This window comes from Amborella trichopoda, chromosome 9 (genome assembly GCF_054954075.1).
Source record: "Amborella trichopoda isolate Santa Cruz 75 chromosome 9, AtrichopodaSantaCruz75HAP2 v2.0, whole genome shotgun sequence".
Classification (NCBI taxonomy): Eukaryota; Viridiplantae; Streptophyta; class Magnoliopsida; order Amborellales; family Amborellaceae; genus Amborella; species Amborella trichopoda.
The window spans coordinates 44401628-44423650 of record NC_142344.1 but is presented as its reverse complement, the minus strand read 5'-3'; the positions used below and the strand labels follow the sequence as shown (position 1 = coordinate 44423650).

The 22023-nt window shown below is 36.1% G+C and overlaps 1 protein-coding gene across 4 annotated transcripts; it reads right to left on the bottom strand.

The window, feature by feature from the left end:
* Positions 1 to 109: 109 nt before the first annotated feature.
* On the bottom strand, positions 110 to 11759 carry LOC18439034 (endoglucanase 23). 4 transcript variants are annotated; one of them, XM_011626906.3, is made up of 6 exons: positions 11129 to 11759; positions 8069 to 8368; positions 7527 to 7688; positions 3861 to 4136; positions 1324 to 1687; positions 110 to 816 (listed from the first exon to the last, which is right to left on the bottom strand). In XM_011626906.3, the coding sequence occupies exons 1-5, from the start codon at positions 11537 to 11539 to the stop codon at positions 1361 to 1363; spliced, it is 1476 nt and encodes a 491-aa protein (XP_011625208.1). In that variant the 5' UTR covers positions 11540 to 11759; the 3' UTR covers positions 110 to 816; positions 1324 to 1360. The 4 variants fall into 4 exon arrangements, with proteins under 4 accessions (XP_011625208.1, XP_088702605.1, XP_088702607.1 ...); XM_088846479.1 differs by lacking the exon at positions 110 to 816 and having other exon boundaries at positions 941 to 1687; positions 11129 to 11758; XM_088846481.1 differs by lacking the exon at positions 110 to 816 and having other exon boundaries at positions 941 to 1687; positions 8069 to 8355; positions 11129 to 11243.
* Positions 11760 to 22023: the final 10264 nt, after the last annotated feature.

Below are 22023 nucleotides of genomic sequence, written 5' to 3'. Positions count from 1 at the left end.
TTTCCTGTTTATCAAAAGACCCCTTCACTTTTTATCATAATACCCTTAATCTTTTAATAAAAACATAGATATGGTGATTTTGACTATCACCAAACCTAACAGTGTTATCACTAAGGTCATATTTTTTTTTTTTATAAGTTAGTGGGGGAGAAGGCCCCTACCCATTTGTCATTAATAAGAGAAAATAAAGAAGTTACAGCTCATTACTTTACAACCCTATAATAAGGCACTTGGGACAAATCATGAGTTAAAGCAAGGGTAATAAAATCTGGTAGATGAGATCACCAAACTGTAGCTTCAGAATGGGTTGTGGCCCTCTTAGCAAGAGTATCTACCACCATATTGGCCTCACGAAAAATATACGAAATGGACCACCCATGCCTTGATAGTTGGTGTCGGCAATTTGCTGCAACCGTATACAACGTCCATGAAGGTCGGCAGCGGTCATGAATAATATTAATGAGCAAGGCTGAGTCACTTTCAATTTGAAGAAAGAAACATTGTAACTGATTGACAAGGATCATACCTTCTTCCAAAGCAAAGCATTCTATATAATTATTAGAGGCTATTTCGAAGGGTTTAGTGAACGTAGCAATAAACGCACTATCACAATATTTAATAACACCACCACCACCTGCTCGGCCTGTGTTATGTAAGGAAGCACCATCAATATTTAACTTGAAATGATGAGGACTAGGAAAGGACCATGCCACTGGGATAAGAGATTTAGCCTTTTGTTGATACCATGTGATCTGCAAGTTACCAATGATAGCTTTCCGACAAATGAAAAGCCCAGGTTTTAGCATCAGCTAACTCCTGAACATGAAAAATGATATGTCTAAGTAATTGTTCCCTTTTGATTCATCTTTATTGAAAAACTCTCTGATTACACTCCGTCCATAAGAACTATATTGTTGTGAAAAATAAAGAAGTCTAAATATTAGGAAAACCATCTGATCTGAATCTGAAAGATAACCAATTTCTGAACATAATAGGAATAAAAGTGCATAAATGAAACGCTTGCAACTCTCCCATGCAACCGACAATTTAATCATAAATGCTACTATTTTCTCACTATTGCCTATTAGTGAATAGCTTCAGGCACTATTTGGTTCCTCCAGCTATTCATTACATGTGGTTCTCTAACATGCCTATTGTCAAAAGGCCCCAAAAACCCTCACTCATCCACTAAAGAACTTTGATTTGCCCTAATTTCCTAATTAATCTACCCAAAAACAAAATGACAGTAGTCTGCAAAATGGGCATAAGTAGGCGCTCATGCGAATTGACTTAGTGTGTGTGGCACAAAGAGAGGGTTCGCACCTTGTCTGTAAGTGTTTGCTCAGTGTTCGTGTCACTGTTAGGAGGGGTTAGCAACAAAGTATGCGAGCACGCCGACTAGGGGAGCATTGATGTAAGTCGTGGGCTCTGAGAGGCGGAAGGCAGCACGGTCATCATTGTACTTGTCATCCTTCCCGGGGCCACCTACGACAGCCCCAACGTGCATGTTAGGGTTGGGGCCTGATGAACTGAAATACACAAAGCCCTCCTTGCATGCAATGAGCTGAGGGTGGTCTACAATCGATGGCAACGACGATCCACGGTGGTGTATCTTTAGGGGGTACCGATCACCGTATCCCACCATATACGACATGTTCATTGGGTTGTCACCCAGAATGTAGTCGACCTAGATATGAAAAAACTCAGATATATCAATGCTTAGAATTTGAGAGTGTGTTGTGTGACCCACTAGAATATAGTTATATGTTACAAGATTCGATGTGTTGTTTTTTATTGTAATAGTTGGCGGGGTTTTTTTAAAATGGGGCTCTTAAGAGCATTCGTTAGGGATGGCAAAGGGTCAGGCCTGGGGCTGGCCCACCCTTGGCCCTAGCCCGACCCTAGTACCTATAGCGCCGGCCCATGGCTGGCCCACCCTTGGGCCTAGCTCGGCCCTTGTACCATAGTGCTGGAATAGGCCTGGCCCAGTCTGGCCTTGATCAAGCCAAAAATGCCATGGCCAAGCCCTATCAAGACCGGGCTGAGCTAAATACAATAAGAAAAAATGAAAGAAAAATAACAAGAAAAAGAGGGCCGAATCACCCAATAGCCCCGTCTCGTACCTACCCTTGAACCATGTTGCCCAGCCCTTGGGCCACATTTCATGGCTTAGGCCATAATTTTTTTAGGGCAGGCCTAGATGGGCCACCTAGCCCATTGCCACCCCTACTCAACATTGGACAACGAGACTAAATGGTGGATGATACTTTGGAGTACCATTTTCCAAAGTTGAATCATGTTATAGCTTGTTTGGATTTCCATGATCTCACAAAGGAGTTTATGTGAATAGGTCGGTTCAACACATCATTTTACTTAGGAAAATTTTTCATGCGATGGGGACCGCATTTCTACATTTGTGGTCCCCAAAGTATAAAGCATTCATCTTAAAAATAGATGCAAAAAAACAATTGAAACTAATGGTCCCAATATCCTCTTGGTAAAATTATTTCTTTAATTTTCAAAATATTTTTATTTTTTCATATTCATGATCTCCACGTTAGAAATTACATGTATTTAAATATTAAGTCCAAAAATCCATCTCAAAAATAGTTTCTTAAGAGGTGGCTCATTTCTACAGGGACTCATAAAAGCTGTCCTTTTACTTATTTGTTGGTAGAGGGTTTGTTATAAGTATCAATAGTGTTGAGAGATAAATGACTAAAGAACTAAGGAAAATTATGCACCCCACCTCCTTCCCCCCCCCCCACGTCCCCAAATACAAAATTAATAAAATAAATTTTGTTGAAATTTTATCTCCCAATACTTTTAGTGTGGCACCCATGACCCAATTATTGCTTTTCTTGTTTTTACTCTCTACGTCAAAAAGTCATTATTTTAAAGACGAAACTATCCTTCCCTTCTTAACTCTACCCATTAAATGTTTCTCTCTCTACCTGTCCTCTCTCTTTTTACCCTCTCTCTATCTGCATCTGCCCTCCCTCTTTCTATACTCTTTATCTACCCTCTTTCTCTATCCATTCAGTCTCTACCCACCCTCTCTCTCTTCCTGGATAGAAATAGAGGGCAGGTAGAGAGAGAAAGAGAGAAGGCGGGTAGAGATAGAAAGACAGGTACGGAGAGAAAGAGAGAAGGTGGGTAGAGAGAAAGAGATAGAGAGAGGGTGGGTAGAGAGAAAAAGAGATAGAGAGAGAAAGAGAGAGAGAGAGTAGATAGAGAGAGATTTAATGGGTAGGATAAAGAAAGAGAATGACAGTTTAGTCTTTGAAACAATGACTTTTTAACTGAGTAAAAGCAAAAAAAAAAATAGTAATTAGGTCATGGGTGTTATACTAAAGAAGTCATGCACGTTGATGACAAAGAAAGAATGAGAACCACTACCATACACGACTGCAATGGTGGTTCGAACTCTCTATCCATCACCCTATGAATACGGTTGTTAAGACAGGGACAATCACCTCGAGAGAGAGAGAGAGAGAGCTTTCTCTGAATTGGCGAATAATTTTTATACATCAAAGGCCTAGGTTAGGCCAACACTGACTCTAGCCTGAAGACGGTCCTATAGACTGGGTCAGACCCTGACTCGGTCTTATAGACCTAAAGAAAATAAGAATAAGGAAAATGAAAAGGCTTTTCCTAAGGCTGTGCCGGGCCAGCCTAAGTGAGGTCCTACTCCAGGCCAGACATAGCCTTGCGTTGATACCAAGCCACATTTTGTGGTTCAAGCCTTAGTTTTTCATGGCCAGGCTAGGTAGGGCTACTCCGCCCATTGCACGCCCAACCGAATGGGTATGAAAGAGGGAGAGACGTTTACAATCAAAGAGAAAGAGAAAGAAGGTTACTTGTCTCTTGGCTTGGGCTCGTAGAGCGGCAGGCCCGACCATGAGAGTCCCACAGGGGAGGGTTTGAGAGGAGAGAGAGAGGTAGTTGGCATAAGCGAGGAGGAGGAAAGCGATGGCAGAGACGTGTTGCATGTTGCTGCCACCGGGCCTGTAGATGAGACCCCCGGGGGTGTATTGGATGTGGGGGAAGGTAGATTTGGAGATTAGGGTGCATATGAAGCTGTCTGCGTGCTCCTTGTACGATTGAAGAGACGTCACATTCCCTACAAGGTATTCCTATAACCAACACCATCAATGCATTTTTATTAGGAGAGAGAGAAAAGAGAGGGAGCTGGCTCACGTACGTGAATCGAATTACCTAAAGCTAAATCTAAATGTGTGCGTGCATGAGAGAGAGGGATTCATGTAAGGGAGAAGTTTATGTAGAGCCTAGGCTCTAAACAATTAAATTAACTCTATCTCTAAAATTTCACTAAAAGAGATTGTTTTGATGCTCAAATATCCTCAAATTAATCATCTCGACATCAAGATGCATTGACATGAGAAAAAAATGGATTTCAAGTTTTAGAAATAATGCATCTTGTAACGCATTTTTGGACCATCAATTTTCAAGATTTTCAAGTTTTTATAGATCTGCTTAACCTATACTATTTTTAAAGCTTTAAATTTTATAATTAAATATAGAAATATATTTTAAGTCTATCACAAAGATTTCTAGTGTAGAAACCATATTTTTCAACACTATTTGAAAGTGGGTTGTACTTTGATTGTTTAGGGCTCTCTCTATATAAACCACACCCTTCATGTAAACCTAGTGTTTTAAAATTTGGGCAGATTGTTTACCTACAAATCCATATTGAATCGCTAGATCAGCGATCTGGATCGTGTTTGAATCGGTTTAAATTGATGATCCAAAAAAAATTTAAAAATAAATGAAATAAAATAAAAATTTATGGGGTCGAGATTTAGAAGGGATGTAAGGAAACATTAGATAAGCATAAAAGTACAGAGAAAACAATTTATAACAAAAAGTTTTAGGGGGGAAGGCTGCCGGACTCATACCATCTCAAAACTAATTTTCCTATCAATTTTCATCCAGATCAACAATTCCTACCAGAAATTGGGTCTTAAAACACGATGTAAAACCAAATGGGCGAATGGCAACTCCAAGTCGGGCCCAATCATGAGAGGGAGATGGGCGGGGAGCATGTCTTTATTGTTTCTCAAGCGTTCTTTGACGGTTGAAAAACAAATACCAAAGCAGTGAGAATGGATATTACTGTAGTTTTGATAAATATAAATGAGAAAAAAAAAATAACAAAAAATAAAAAAAATTTTGAATTCCATAAAAAAAAATGGAAAAGGTTTCTATATTTCCTTTACAATATAGAAGTTCCATCCTCCCCCTACCATCCAGCCGTCTAATTTTGATCAAGAGAGCTACTCACCTTTTGATCTTAGATCCAACGTCTCAAAATATTTTTTGTAATATTTTTTATAAAAATTTTGTGAATGAAATTTGGTATATGTCATCTTCTCATTGAGGCACACCTATAAAAAATATTAAAAATAAGTTTTTTGATAAAATATAATGACCAAAATACCCCTTGAAACTTTCAGGGGGTATTTTGGTCATTTTATTTTATTGAAAATATTTTTTTTATAATTTTCGCTAGTGCGAGTTTAATAGAAAAATGGATGTCCAAAATTTCGTGTCAAAATAGTTTATAGAAAAATAAAATAAAAATAAAATAGTGTAGAAACGTGACATTGTGATTGGGGCAATCTTAGCCCTCCATTCAGAATGGAAGATTGGATAAGGGGGAGGATAGAACTTCTATACTGTAGGGGAAGCATAAAAAGCTTGCCCAAAAAAAATTATCTTGTTTTAGTGTCAAAAGATCCTAAAATTCATAACCTCCTCAACAATTATGGATTCGAAATATAAATCCAAGAAAATCAATGGATTTTCAATATCAAGGATTTTTGTCATAGATTGCTCAAATATCTTGTTAGGATAAACTATATAAAATTCATGGGTTCCTTGCGATCACTTCCATAACCATTGTTTGGTAACAAAACTTGATGCATTTTTTCTCTCTAAAATTTTAATATACTTTCTCGCTCTAAAACTCAAAATTTGGTACAATGTGTCTAAAATTTTTTGAGATTGTGTCTCTCTAAAATTTGATGTAATTTCTATCTCTAAAATTTTAATATATTTTCTCTCTCTAAATCTCCAAATTCGATATAGTTTATCTCTAAAACTCAAAATTCCATATAGTTTCTCTCTCTAAAAACTTGAGATATTTCTTTCTTGAATTTATTTTTGGCAGTTTCTCTTTCTAAAATTTATAATAATTTCTCTCTCTAAAAGTTTAAGAATATTTTCTCTCTCTAAAATTTTAAGAATACTTTCTCTCTCTAAAACTTAAGATTTGATATAGTTATTCTCTCTAAAAATTTTGAAGTAGTTTCTATCTCTAAAACTTTCTAGGTAAAATTTGATATAGTATCTTTCTCTAAAAATTAAAATTTGAGATTGTTTTTCTCTCTAACAATTTTGAAATAATTTTTCTCTCAAAAATATGATAGTTTATCTCTAAAACTTAAAATTTGAGATAGTTTCTCTCTCTAAAATTTTGAAAAAATTTCTCTCTCTAAAAACAATTTGATTCTTTTGCTCTCTAAAATTTTAGCATACTTTCTCTCTCTAAAATTTTAACATACTTTTTCTCGTTAAAAGTTAAAATTTGAGATAGCTTTTTTCTCTAAAAATTTTGAGATAGTTTCTCTCTTTAAAAAAATTTAGTACTTTCTCTCTCTAAAATTTTCATATCTACCAAATGCTCCCTATGTTTTGGGTTGAGGGAGCCAATGAGTGAAACTAGGAAATTCAAAAAAACAGGTTTTGGGGTGGAAATAAAATCATGGAAAGTAGGTCTTATTTTTATGATTTTGATTTTTTTGATTTTAAGTATCCTAATTATTAAATAATTCAAACAGTAGATTTTAACAATATCCAAGATATTAAAAATCCATGCTTTAAAATCCATGTACCCAAATAGGCCCTTTGGGATTTCCCATGCCCCAAACTCTCTGGGTAAAATTTCGAAATGAGGCTTCACTTTTTCTCATAAAGCTTAGGCCTTATAGAATCTATAAAAACTATATCCAAAAAAAAAAATATGTGCTCACGTAAACATCCTTGGTTCTAAAATTTGTTTGTTTTTTAAAGTTAAGAATCAAAATCCAATTTGAGATTGTAAATCACTCACTTTAAGTTAAAAAGAAGGTGAGTATTAGAGCTAGCAACGAGCAAGACAAGCACCGGTCCTAGCCTGCTTGGGACTACACCAGACGGTTGATGTCTTAGCCCTGTCCAGGACAAGCCAGGCCTGGACAGGTATAATAGAGCTAAGAAGAAAAAACAAAAAACCAAAAAAAAAGAAGAGAAAAAAAAAAACAACGGAAAAAAGAACCAGCTAGTAGCCCTTTCAACGCACTGACGACCCGGGGACCGTGGTGCCCTATCCCTCAGGCAACATTTATAACCCCAACTCCAGTTTTTTAAGGTTAGGATGACCGGGCCAGGCCGGGCTACCGAGCTCATTGCCAATACTAGTGGGTAGTTTAGTTGAGGTCATCAAAACTCATATAACGGACCTGGGAGATGAGAACATTGAACCCAGCGTGCTTATTATCCCAACCAAACTCGTTGATATTTTCATCCGCACCAAGGATCTTTCTATTATTTTGAATGTAATTGAGGTATGTCTCGTTTCCGGTTGCCCTTCCAAGCCATGCAGCTCCCCATAACAACTCATCCTACCACACAAAAACAAAAGGACATTTTCAAAAGGATATTAAATAAATTTATCTTGTGAATTTTAAATAGATTTTATATTTTTTTTAAAATATGGTTCCATACTTCCTTTGTTGTATGAAATTTGTTGTATGTAACAAAAAAAAAAGAATGAACTAAATAGACAATTCCTTTAAGGGCATGCTTTAATTAGATGGAGTTTATCAAATTATCTATCAGAGATGAAAAATTTAATACTTTATCCATATTTTTTATTTAATTTCAAAATGCTCATAAAATAACAATTACACAGTCTAGAATTGAAATAGTTCCAAAATAGTAATAAATTTCGCATAAATAAATGAATCATAGAAGTAACAATAAGTGGACAATTGGGGCATGCCTGATAGCCACTAAAGTCACAGTAAAAAGGGCAGACTGCAGATTTCAAGCTCGGATTATCACTATAAGCTCCTCTATGATTGTCAGCAAATTCAAACACTCGGACGGCATTTTGGAGCAATGTCTGTGAGTATGCCGAGTCTGAGGAACGGAAAGCAATGGAGGCGGCAGCTAATGCTGCAGCTGTCTCTGCGGCCACCTCTGACCCAGGATTCGCAGCATCGACACTGTATACAGTTCGAGGGGTGTCCATGTCCTCTGGTCTCTCCCAGCAATTGTGGTCCTTAGCTGGATCACCAACCTGTCACATACTAATAGGGTTTTTTTTTTCACTTTCACTTAGCCTTAAATTTCTATCCAAAAGGCCTGAGTAATCTTTTCCTTAGTTGAATAATGCAAAGTAATCAAAATATTGAGCAGGGGCTCAGCCTAGTTGAGTAGGGGCTCAGCCTAGTGCTCGGACTTGACCTAGGGTGAGGTGAAGTACCTCTGAGTTGTGTGCACAACTCGGGGGCATTTAAAAAAATTTAAAATTCAAGAAAAACATTAAAAGATACAGATATGTTACACAAATTTTTCTCTCATATGATTTGGAGGTACTTAGCACAAACTGTGAGTGTTTTTTTGCCATAATCTCTATTTTTCCTTTTTGGATTTTTTTAAGTGTCTTAATATATAAATCAGGTTCTTTAAAATCTATTTTATCTCTACTTTTTTCAACTTATTTTAAATTTTTAAAGTTGTTTTAGGTTTGACTATACTTCTGAGTTATATTTTTTATTTTAAAAAATTTTATTAATTTATTTATATTTTTTGAGAGCCTTTTTAACCTTATACTAGACTTGACCTAGTCCTAAGGAACTCACCTCGACCGGGGCCAATGTTGTTGTTTACGGAGACAGTAACGTATAAAGCGATGGCACATGCCTTCTTGGATAACTATTGAAAACCGATAAGATACATCAAATTTTAGAAAATGACCCAAAAACATCCTTAATTTGGGATTCCGTGATGCTTTGATTAATTAAAAACTCTCAATTACTAAATCTTGGGTTACTCGCAATAAAAAACAATCGATGCAATGTTAATCCTTAAAAGGAAAAGTTTATATAGAGCCTAGGCTCTAAACGATGAAATTAGAGCCTGCCTAAAAAATCCTATTAGAAAAGATTGTTTTAATGCTCAAATATCATCAAATTGATCATCTCCACATCAATATATATGAATACGAGAAAAAAATAGATTTCAAGTTTTGAAAATAGTATATCTTGTAACATATTTTTTTACCATCAATTTTCAAGTTTTCATAGATCTGCACTACTTTTTATAATTTAAAGCCTAGGCTCTATACAAACCGTGCCCCACTTTAAAAGGGTAAGAAAAGCGAGTGCTTTTCCGGATTAAGATATCCATATAACTATTTACTAAATGTGGGTTTAGGAGCCATAAGGGAGACCAGCAAACCTTTCTAATGAGGGAAAAGTTTATACAGGCACAATTAAATTTGAGCCTACTTCAAAACATTTACTAGAAGAGGTTGTTTTGATGCCCGAATATCATCAAATTGATCATCTCCACATCAAGATGTAAGGGCCTGAGAAAAAAATGAATTTCAAGTTTTGGAAATAGTGCATCTTGTAACATATTTTTCGACCGTCAATTTTTAAGATTTTCAAGTTTTTATAGATCTGATTGATCTACATTATTTTTTAAGCTTTAAATTTTATAACGAAAGATGAAAATATAATTTAAGGCTATCACCAAACTTTCCCATATTGAACCCTATTTCTCGATACTATTTGAAGGTGGACTCAAATTTGATTGCTTAGAGCCTCAGCTCTATACAAACCGCACCTTTCTAAATAAGTCTAAAGATTTCCTAATTATATAGCTTCCATTTACTCCCTTTCGTATAACACATGTTAGGAATATTTTTAAATCTCAAATTTAAGGGATGTAATCTCTACGACTCATGAACTAGTCTCAATAATAAAAAATTCAAACAAAAACTATTTATGTACTAGAAAAATAACAATGCTTCAAGATTGAATAGAAACTATCCAGTTTTTTAAACGACTCATAAATTAATCTCAATTAAAAAAATTCAGTAAGAAACTCTACATGTACTAAAAAAATAAGAGTGCATAAAGATTGAATAGAAACCATTCAATTTTTAAAGTGCTTAAATTAAATGTCACAAAACTTGAAATTCATATTTTTCTTACAACACAGAATATCTATGTTTCACCTACCATCCAACCGTTCAATTTTGATCAAATGAGCCACTCACCGTTTGATTTAGATCCAATGCTTCATAGTATTTTATTTGCAATTTTGTTTTGCACAGATTGTATGGATATGAAATTTGGTAATGCCATATTCTCATTAGGGTACATTGAAAAAAAAATATTAAAAGAATTTTTCGATAAACTATAATGACCAAAATACCTTTTGAATCTTTCAAAGGTATTTTGGTCATTTTATTTATTAGAAATATTTCATAAAATTTTGTACTCGTACGAATTTCAGGTAGGATTGGATGTCCAAATTTGGTGTTAAAATATTTTATAAAAAAAAATAAAAATAAACTAGTGTAGAGATGTGAGATTGTGATTGAGGCCACAGACACTGGGTTGGATAAATATATATATATATATATATATATATATATATATATATAAATTTTATGCTATAGGGGAAACAAAAGAAAAGCTTGCCCCAAACAAACACCCACACATTTGAAGAGATACACCAAAATGGGGTTTAGAGAGAGACAAATTTGGAGAGACATTAAATGAAATGGGGGTTTAGAGAGAGAGAAGGGGGTATAGCGGGAGAGAGAGAGAGTAGTAGGAGTAAGGGTATTGTGTGTGAGAGAGAGTAGATAAAAGAGCAAAACGTAGTGCGATAGAGAGAGAAGTTGCAGAGAGAAAAAAGGACAATTGCGAGTTTGATAGAGAGAGTTTGGATAGAGTGTGTATGTCAAAGAGAGAAGAAGAGAATAACAAACGTACAAAGAGAGACAATAAGAAAAGGGAGAGAGACCGGCCGACCGACCTACCTGCACGAACACCCGGCCAGGCTGCGAGACTGCCTTGAGGAGGTAGTCTGTGGCCCAGCGTATTGCGGCCATGGCATTGTCGACCTCACCGGGGGCCCCGAACTCACTCATCCCCCATGCCAACATCGTCGTCGTGAAGGCCAAAGGAAACCCAAACTTGACATTGTCCCCCGCATCGTAATAGCCTCCTTCCAGATCGACCCCGCCCGCCTGCCCATCAGACAACGCTGAATCGCCCCTCCACCGGACCCGTTGCCTTGCGGGCAGGCGCCCTGAACGTTGCCCCTCGAAGAACAGGATGCATTTCGACAATGCATCAGCATAGTCGTGGCCGGCGCCCAGTACATGGTGAAGAGAGAGAAGGAGAAGAGAGAGAAAAAGTGGGGAATGGTGGCAGTGAAGTTGGGGCATGTTTTGTGTCCAAGAAAGAAGGGAGACAGAGCTAAGGGGTGAAGATCAATTTCCCTTTATTTGGTTTTTGCTTTCCATTTATTTATAGAGAGAGGGAGAGTTAGTTTTGGAAAAGTAGAGAGAGAGACAGAGCAGTTATTAGTGCGGATTGGTTTTATTTGCCTTCGTGGGAGTGTTCATAAAATCAGGCCGAATAACAAAATTATGTAAGGTTTATATTATAGGTGTGGTTTGTATAGGGCCGAGGCTCTAAACAGTCAAAGTAGAGCGCACCTTTATATAGTGCTGAGGAATGTGTTTTTTGGATTGAAAATCTTTGTGATAGCCTTAAAATATATTTTCATCTCTAATTATAAGAAGGTGAAAAAAGCTTAGATAAGGTTGCAACTTTAAAATGTAGAATTATAGATGCACCACAAAATCCATCGGAAAATGTTAGTTTTAATGTTGAAAAACATCTAAACATAAAGATGTATGGATATAAAAAACAAAAGATTTTGAGCTCCAGAAATAGTGCATCTTGCAACACATTATCTAGACCGTCTATTTTCAAGATTTTCACATGTTTATGGATCTATTTGATTTTAACCATTTTTGGAGTTTAAAATTTTATAATTAAATATAAAAATAGATTTTCAGATAATCCTAAGATATTTTTATACCAAAATTGTACGTTATGATAAAATCTGGAAGTGCACCTTAATTTGATTGTTTAAGGTTGCAACCTCATAGAAACCGCACCCTTTTAAGATTTAAAGCTTCAATATGAAAACTTGAAAATCTTAAAAATTGACAGTCCAAAAATGCATTACAAGATATACTATTTTCAAAACTTAAAATCCATTTTTTTTTATGTTCCTGCATCTTGATATCGAGATGATCAGTTCGAGAATATTTGGGCATCAAAACAACCTTTCTAATGAAATTTTTGAGATGAGCTCTAATTTGATTGTTTAGAGCCTCGGTTCTACATCAAAATTTTATCCTACATATAGATAAGAGTGCGGTTTGTATAGAGCCTAGGCCCTAAACAATCAAAGTAGAACGTATCTTCAAATAGTATCGAGAAATGTGGTTTCAATACTGAAAATCTTTGTGATAGTCTTAAAATATATTTTCATATTTATTTATAAAGTTTAAAGCTCCAAAAATGGTGTAGATCGACGATAAATCTAGTAAAACTTGAAAATCTTGACAATTGACGGTCAAAAATACATTACTTCCAAAACTTGAAATTCATTTTTTTCTTATGTTCATGCATCTTGATGTCGAGATTATCAATTTCAGGATATTTGAGCATCAAAATATCCCTATTCAACAAAAATTTAAAATTTTTAGAGGCACGCTCAAATTTGTTTCTTTAGAGCCTCGCTCTATATAAACTTTACGAGCATTTAAGTCGCTTATTGCAAAAGGCTTGGTATCTCAACAAGAGGTTAAAGCATAAAATTCTGCCTGCACATTATTTTGTGACTGCGTTAGTTTTCAATTAAAAAAAGGTACTCCCCATCAAATCCTGCCTGCACGTCATTTTGTAACTGCATTTTTTTTTAAAAAAAAAGGATCCTCGTTTGAAGCATGGTTTATTTTTATATTTTCAATAAAATAAGAAATGAACCAATTTAATTGCACGTCAGACTGTATATTTTTTAATGAGAAAAAAAACCCCTTTAATTGTTAAGAAAAGGACCCGGTTTACGTACGTCCAGGCCCGCATATATAGAAATGCAAGCCTTTTAATAAATCTATTTTTTAGATAGATCTTTTGACTTAATTTTTAAGGACATGTAATCTCAAATATGGAGATCATGAATATGAAAAAATAAATAAATTTTGAAAACTAAAAATAATATTTCTAGTAAAAAAACATTTGAACTATTAGTTTTCATTGTTTATAGATAAAACACCAACTTGCATCCATCTTTAAGATGATGCTTTACACTTTTTGGACCGCATATGCAGTCGTGCGGTCCAACCCGCACGAAACAATTTTCCTTAAAAAAAAGAAACCCCCTTTAAGGTGGGGCTTTCTTTTTTAAAAAAATATGCATATTTTTTTAAAGAAAATGGTCTTACGAAATAAATTATTTTGGGCCGGACAAGGCATGGACTCATGAACGTAGTACCGGACCATGAGAAAAAAGTGTCAGACCCGCATGAAGACAACCTTAGGCCAATATTGCCATATCGGGACATGGTTATGTCAGACCGCGTGAACATATTACCGGACCCTAAGGTCCATGTGCCAAACCGTAGGCATATCACGTCGACTTGCCAAACCGAGAAAAGGACATGCCAACATGTCTGCCTGCCTTTAACATTTGCCGGACTCGAAATATGCGAGAATCAAAATGTGCTAGACCGCATGTATAATATGCCGGACCCAATATTTTTCCAAAACCCCTGTTGTCGGACCATCTTTAAGAATTGCCAGACCCCTTAGTTTTCCATAAACAATTAGTGTCGGACCGTCTTGATAAATTACCAGGCCCATTTTTTTTTTTCAGAACGCCATTGCCCGAGAGAGAGAGGGAGAGAGAGAGAGAGAGAGAGAGGCGTTTTATCTAAGGGAAGCGCATTTTGGACATTTTTTTCTAAAAAAACAAAGTAGGGGGGTATTTGTTAAAAAAGTATATTTTGGGGTAAATGTTGTAAAAAAATAACAAAAATAAAATAAAAATTGGGGGATGTTGTCTAGACAGCCTAAGTTTAACAAAATAAAAAAAGTCTATTGTTAAAAAAAAAATGAGACCAGAATCAAAGACATCAAGCTGCAAGGAGATCAATAATACCCAACAAGTCAATTACACACTAAATAAATAAGTATGTGGATAAATTATATCATACAAACAAGATAAATTATATTATATAAACAATCGTTACATAGTATTGGATTTCACCCTGAGATCGAGGTCGAGTAACTCGGCCGAGTCTGAGTCTCCTCTACCAACTCCAAAAACACTAGATACATGTTATTAGGGCTGGCAATGGGTCGAGCGACGTAGCCCAGCCCTGAAAAATAGGACCCAAGCCACAAACAATGGCCCGAGACCCTGGTTACGGCCAATGCCCACCAGGCCCTCTTTTTTTCCTTATTTTCTTTTTAAGTTTTATTCATTTCTTTCGGGCCTCGCCCGTTGCCACCCTTAGTTATTACTAGAGAGAAAAGAAGGAAAAGCAGTAATGTGGGTGTTTTCTATGGGCTAAGTTATTTACTTTTGTGAGAGTTTTGCAAGGGCCATCTGTTTTTTATGGATGTATATGTATTTGTGGTTATTTGTTGAAAGCGGTGTGGGGATCACGAGGCGGGGGGAGTTTAGAGAGAGAGAAAAAGCTGTGGGATTGTCAGTCACATGTTGTACAGTGCACCCACTTTTGGTGGACTCGGTGTTGATTGGGTTAAGAGTTGAGAGGAGGTGAAATGGTGATGATGGTTTGTTATTAGGTTGGTTGATTGTGGTCATGGCAAATGGTTAAGATGTTAGATTAATTGGATGCAATTTCAAACCTCTTTGGAAAAGGGGTGGGGTTGGGGTTGGGGTTGGGGTTGTGGTGGTAGCACCGCACATCTAACATGACCCCTACTAATGTTTTGAAATAACTCTTAATCTATTTAAAAAACAAGTAGGCCCGTCTTCTCCACTGAATTATTCAAAAACAAAATTTCAAACCTCTTTACAATAACTTTTCCTAACAACGCAATTTAACCAACCCTCTCTCTCAATTAGCCTTTGCTCACTTAACCTCACAACTAAGGTTGGCAATGAGCCGGGCCAGGGCCAACATCGCCGGGCCAGGGCCAGGTTGGCCCTGGTCCTCGCTCGTCCCCTTAGGGCCAGCTCAGGCCCAAATCTAACCCTATTCATTGTTGGGTTAATGTGTCTTTTAAAGCCTTGCGAGAGCTTGTATGAGCATTGTATATAGTGAAACATAAACTCTGTGGGAGTGTGGTTCTCTTATGGACCATATTAGGCAAATGCAATTTGCCGATACTCAGACTAGGCTTGACGTGTTAGGCCAGCCGACTTGGGAAACCCAAAGTACTTGGGCATAGAGATGAAACCGATGAGGGTTTAGCGGGCTAGCCCTTGATGAGGTTGGAGTTTGCCCGAATGATAGCCAAGGGACTGTGTTACCCTTGTGTGTGATGAATAGTCTATAGAGACAGGACTAAAACTTCATCGTTTTATCATTACATAGCATGTATATAGATAGTCGTAATGAGATAATAATTCACTATCGAAAGTGGAACGTGTACATGTGCGAGAGATTACCCCTATACACATAAATAAGATGGCTATCACTTGCTATCACTAAGAACAATCAACTTTATTAAATAAAGAGAATAGTAAAACAAGATTGAGAAATAATGGACTACATGAATAAAAATAAGAATGTCGAAATATTACCTCAACCGGTCTTTGAACACTCCACCGAGTCTCCTCCTCTAATGATGCGTGGGATCAAAAAATTAATCTCAAATCAGGAAAGCTTTAGCTATCTCCTGAGCGTGCCACCCCATACAATTTAATTTATAAGAGAGAATATTTAGGAGAGAAAAAGAAGAGAGCCTAGAGTGGGGCATGGCCCCTAGAGAGAAGGTAGGAAGAGAGAAGAGAAGGCATGAAGAGAATAGAAGAAGAGACCCCTATTGATAGGGTTTCTCATAGGAGATAAGGTTCTATAGAGATAGCCATGAACAAAATTTGATCTTGATATTCTAATCTTTAAGACCTGTGGGGTAAAAGATCTAAGCCATCCATTCTTCAGATCAACCATCATGATTAAAATGAATAGGCTAGAACCCTTATCAGGCTAAGCCGAATGGCCCATTGCTAGCCGTACTCCTGACGTACCTCCCCCCTTTGTCTCTCCTCATTCCTGTGCAAAAATATATGCCTTGGAAAATAAACGCTATGAATCCCAAGAAATATGTTTATTCCTCCAAAAAATGAAAGAGAGAACCATTTACTAAATATGGGGGGTAAAACAAAAGCTCGCTTGAGTGATATGAAGTATGGTTTTCATGGGCTTAGAGAACTAATGTCAATGCAATTCTTGCCTTTGTAGTTTATTTTTCAGCTATTGACACAACCACTGAAAACCCTACAAATCCAGCGTGAAAGAAATAAATGCTTTAAATCCTACTATGTTTAGCCCCCCGTGTTCAATAACTCAGACTCGGCCAAAGACTCGGCCCTTGCCCTAACCAAGTGGACTTGGCCGAGTCCTACGCAACCCCAAAATAGCTAAAATAAGGAAAAAAACATAAAAGAGGCAATAGAAATCATTACACGTTTAAAACGATAGGAAAAAAAAAAGCTATATAAAAAATAGATTATTGAAAATTTAGATTAGATCTTAAATATTTCTGAAATTAAAAAAATAAAATGAAATTCCCAAATTACCTTAAAAACTCAAATAATCCAAAAAACTAATTGTAAGTAATAAAGAATTGTTTTTCAATTTTTTATAAATTTTAAGTTTATATTTTTTTTTCCGAGGTGAGGCGAGCTACCATGGAACTCACCCCTACTCAGCCTCGCCAGTAGGGCGAGTCCAAATAACCCTTTCAAGTCCAAGTAGATACGGCCGAGTCTAGAAACACTGGTTTGACCACCATCATTCCTTCATTAGATGGACAGCATTGATGAATATATGGTATGACATACCATACAATAATGAAAAATGAGAATACTGGCGTTATCTCACAAAGCTCTGTACATTTGAAGGCATCTCCCTCCTATGTCGAATATACAAAAAGGGTGCAGCCGAAGCTGTAGTGGTAATGTGCACCTTCAAATTTTATCATGGTATACAATTTTGATGTAAAATGTTCTTAGGAATATCTCAAAATCTATTTTTATATCTAATTATAAAATTTTAAATTTCAAAAATGATTAAAATCAAGTAGATCTATAAACATATGAAAATCTTGAAAATGGACGGTGTAGATAATATGTTGTAAAATGCACTATTTATGAGACTTAAAATCTTTTTATTTTTCATGGTCATACATCTCGATGTTAAGATAATCAATCAAAAGGTTTTTCAACATTAAAACTACCCTTTCCGATAGATTTTTTGAGGTGCATCCATAGTTCTACATTATAAGGTTGCATCCTTATATAAACTTTTTCCTTACAAAAAAAACATTAATTAATTGAAAAGATTAGCACAAACCCGCAGGTTTCCAAAATTGTGGTTTAAATCTCATTGGACTTTGATGTCTCGGCACATGAAAAGCATCAAATTGATCACATGGACCATCTATTTTCAAGTGCTTGCATACCGGTTGGAGATGAGAATGGTGAAATGGGAAGATGAGAAAGGAAGTTAATAAACGCTTTGAAGAATTAAGATCTTTTTATTTTTGGGCAACTATTTATCAAGACAGTATTCGTCTTTTACTAATAAAAATTAATATATATCTAAATTCTCTTGGCAAATTGATCCTCAGAACACATAAAAACAAAAGATCTTGCGCTTTACTAATAAAAATCAATTTAAAAAGGTCAAATGCACAAGTTCAACAAGATTTAAAGCATGAAGTAGCCTTTTAGTCCTAGAGAACATGATACTTGCAACATCGTTTGGAACTTGGAATGCGAACCTCATAGCATCGTTGAGACAGGGCGACAGAAGCGAACCATTGTCCATCTATCAAGGGTGTTTTGGACAAATAAAGCTGGAACCGTGTTCTGAGACTCAGGCCGAGGTCACTCGGATGAGGCCAAGTAACTCGGCCTTGCCCAATGCCTGAGGCGAATATTAGGCGAGTAGATTGTACAGCATATTTTTTAAGTTTAATTATATAACTACCTCAAATTTATATCAAATGTGCTCCAATGATTTAGTAGTTAAGCTTGATGTTGCTCCAGTCGAGGTTCAAATCCCTCTAAAGTCACTTTTAAATACATAAATTTATTAATTAGTTTTTTTAGAGTTCCAAAATAAACATAGCCCATGCTAGGATGGAACCCATTTTGCTCCAGTCAGGGTTCGAATCCCTCTAAAGCCACTTTTAAATACGTCAATTTTTAAATTATTTTTTTAGAGTTCCAAACAAAACATAGCCCCTACTAGGGTGGAATCCAAGTATTACATTTATACAAGGGAGACTAACCAACACACTAGACTACCACTTTGTTAATAAAAGTATTGCTCATATTATATGTATGTAATTATTTTTTAGCTTTTTTTAAAAAAAAAAAAATGAGCTAGACTCGGGTGAGTTACTCAGCCAGGGCGCGAATGCCTTGGCCGAGTCAATTTTCTGAACATTGAGCTGGAATTTGAAAAGTCTTAAAATTTACATACCGAAAGATTTGTATTTGAATTTCTAAAATACGGTGTTTGATAATTTGTTTAAAATTTGAAAGGACTATAGAAGCTAGTATTTCATAAACTTGGGAGTTATCAAATGTTAAGTGTTTTAGTTTTGATAGCATGTCTAAGTATTTCGGTTTTTCTTTTGCCTTTTTTTTTTTTTTTTTTTTTTTTTTTTATGTTGGATTGAGCGAAAAAATTGGTTATATTCTCACCAACACGCACTTGTAAAAAATACATTAAAAATAAAATGATTAAAATACCCTTAAAACGTTAGGGGCATTTTGTTTATTTACTTTTTGTGAATTATGTTCTATAATTTTTTTTAGATGCACAAACCGTCATTACTTGATTGAAAAACAAAAGGACAAGGGTGAGCTTGTCATTCAATGAGAAGCTCACACTTCCATAGGGGAATGGAGTTACGAACTTCTCATTTTTTAGAAATGTGCACCTTTATGTTGGTGTATAAGGGTAGCAATAGGATGGGCTTGGGCTAGGCAGGGTCACCGCTAGCCCTAGCTCAATCTTTTTCCGCACAATGCCAAGCCGGACCAAACCTATCCGCAGTGGCCTTAGTCTAGCCTTCGGACCACAGTTTGTGGCCCAAGCCCTACTTTTTTAATACTGGCCTAGCAGGGCCACCCAACTCATGGCCAGCCCTAGTGTTGCAATACCTAATTGTCAAACTAGGAACTACTAAAACACATTGCAAGTTCCAGCTTTTAATGCCAAAACTTCTAGTCGTTAAACACGCCATAAAAATAGTCTTTGCAAAATTCTGTCCTCAATTGGTCCAACGCTCACATACACCCCAATAGCATTGTTTTAAGACCTGAAACTAGGTTATGAATCATCCGATACCGATCCAGATCAACAACATATGAATATATAAATGATATCATAATGAGAGGAGAGGGAAGATCCAAATCATCCACCTACCACACATCGGCAATTTCCGACCCAGACAGGCACCTAACCACACTTTTCTTTAGGACAAGACCCTTTTAGTGAGAAGAGAATGAATGCCCATGCACGAGTGTGTGTGAGAGAGAGAGAGAGAGAGAGAGAGAGAGAGGAGGTGGGATGATTCCAAAGGCTTCTAATGGCTCCTGTGGAGAGTGTGTTACTTCTTTGCCATGTTACTTTTAAAATGCCTATCCTACCCCTTACAGAGACCATCTCTTTGGCATCCACCATTAACCTTTGCTCCTTTTCCGAACCTTTGATCTATCTTTTGAAAACTGCCATGAACCTTGTTTCCCTTTGCAAAAACCAACAATGGGAAGGAGGGAGCTCTCTACTCCACACATTATGGGGGCATCCACCATTCATTCCCTGTGAAGGAGGGTTGACATTCCTCATAATTCTCGATGTTCCGAATTCACTCCTCTATGATTAACCTCTTCAACCCATCCATTAAATTTAATAAAAATAAAAGTCCTAATTGCACTTTTTATGTACTTAAAAAAAAAAAATGTCTTGAGATTGAATAGAGACCTTCCAATATTTAGATGGTGAAATCTAAGTGCTGAAAAATTCAAATTTAAAATTTCTTTTAATAATCATCTAATAATTCTTAAGTGGTTCCCAAACTTTTAGACTGAAAAAACCCTCCCAAGTAGGTCTTGGGACTGAGTGAGTGGAAGTAAACTATGCTCCCTCAGGAGCATAGTATATGTGGTGAAGAGTATATGCTCACGCAGGGCAATATTGTACACTTGCTCCCTTGGGTAAAAGAACTTTGTAGTAGTTTTTTGTTTTGTTTTTTTTTTTGTTTAATCTAAGGGTCTAAGATCCACGCGAGAATCTCTAGAAGATTATTTTTAAAAAAAAAATAATTAGCTTTCAAGTTCTTAAATACTTAGATTTAACCATCCCAAAATAGGGACAAATCTTTTCAAACTTATGGCATTTTTAAACATCGATATTTGTACTTTCATTTTCTCTTTTTTATAACTACTCTCAAGTGAGTATTAGAGTGAATGCTCCCACGGGTGCACAGAACCTCTTGAATAACTCTTGTTTTCTCGTGATGATGTCGGACTCATCAGGCTTTTCACAAGTGGGAGGAGAGAGTGAGCGGTGGAAGAGTTGAGAGGGCAATTGAAGAAGTAGGATAATATTAAATAAAAGACACGGATAGCATGCGGCCAGCCCGTATATCGTAGAAAGATGGGTTTGGCAATAAATATACTTTTTAAATACAATTTGATCTTAATTTTCAGATAATATATAATCTTTAATATGAAGATCATAAGAGTAATGATCTTATGAGACCCGCCTATATCTATGTGCATAAGATTTTAAAAGATCATCATTAAATTTGAGACCCTCCTATATCTATGTGCATAAGATTCTAAAAGATCACCATTAAATTTGAGACCCTCCTATATCTATGTGCATAAGATTCTAAAAGATCACCATTAAATTTGAGACAGATCTCTAAAAAAGTTATCACATGGTGTGGGATTTGATTTTTTTAGATATCTGTGCCAAATTTAATGAAGACCCTTTGGAATCCTACACACATGGGTATGGGAGGGTCTCATAGGATCATTACTCATATCTCATAAATATAGAAAAAAAATTGAAAACTAGAAATAATAATCATATTAAGAAAACGTTAAATCATTAGTTACCATTGTTTTTAGACGGACCACCTATTTGCATCCATCTTTAAGATGGATGTTTTATACCTCTGGACCGCTTATTGTAGAAATGCGGTCCAGCCCGACATGAAACAATTGTTCTTAAATAAATTCACCCAAAAAAAGGAGAATATTAAATAAAAATAACCAATATATTTAGTTAAATTGGGTGGTAGAAATAAATGCATGTTGAGAGGTGGGTTTGTTGTAGTGTAGTGCTGTGTTGGATCTCGTTTTGGTACACTTTTTTGACCTTTTCTCTCAAGCCAAGGGCCCGTGCATGGAGATAAATGTAGCTTGGACTCCTTATCTTTGTTTTCTCACTTTTAGAACCTATAACCAAAAAAAATAGTGATTCTCACACTCATTCATTGCAAGGCTAGGCACTCAGAGAGAGACAGTGGTGCTCGGAAGGGGGAAGAAAGAGAGGGCCAATTTTGAAGGAGATTTACTTAACGTCATCAATTAGTGTAATAAGGTATCTAAACCATTATGACGATTTAG

Coding starts and splice junctions, on each gene's coding strand:
- LOC18439034 (XM_011626906.3), bottom strand. CDS start 11,539: ATGCCCCAACTTCACTGCCACCATTCCCCACTTTTTCTCTCTCTTCTC. Junction 4,137..7,526: donor TCAATGTTCTCATCTCCCAG/GTCCGTTATATG, acceptor TGTTGGTTATAG/GAATACCTTGTAGGGAATGT. Junction 1,688..3,860: donor GAGCCCAAGCCAAGAGACAA/GTAACCTTCTTT, acceptor TTTCATATCTAG/GTCGACTACATTCTGGGTGA.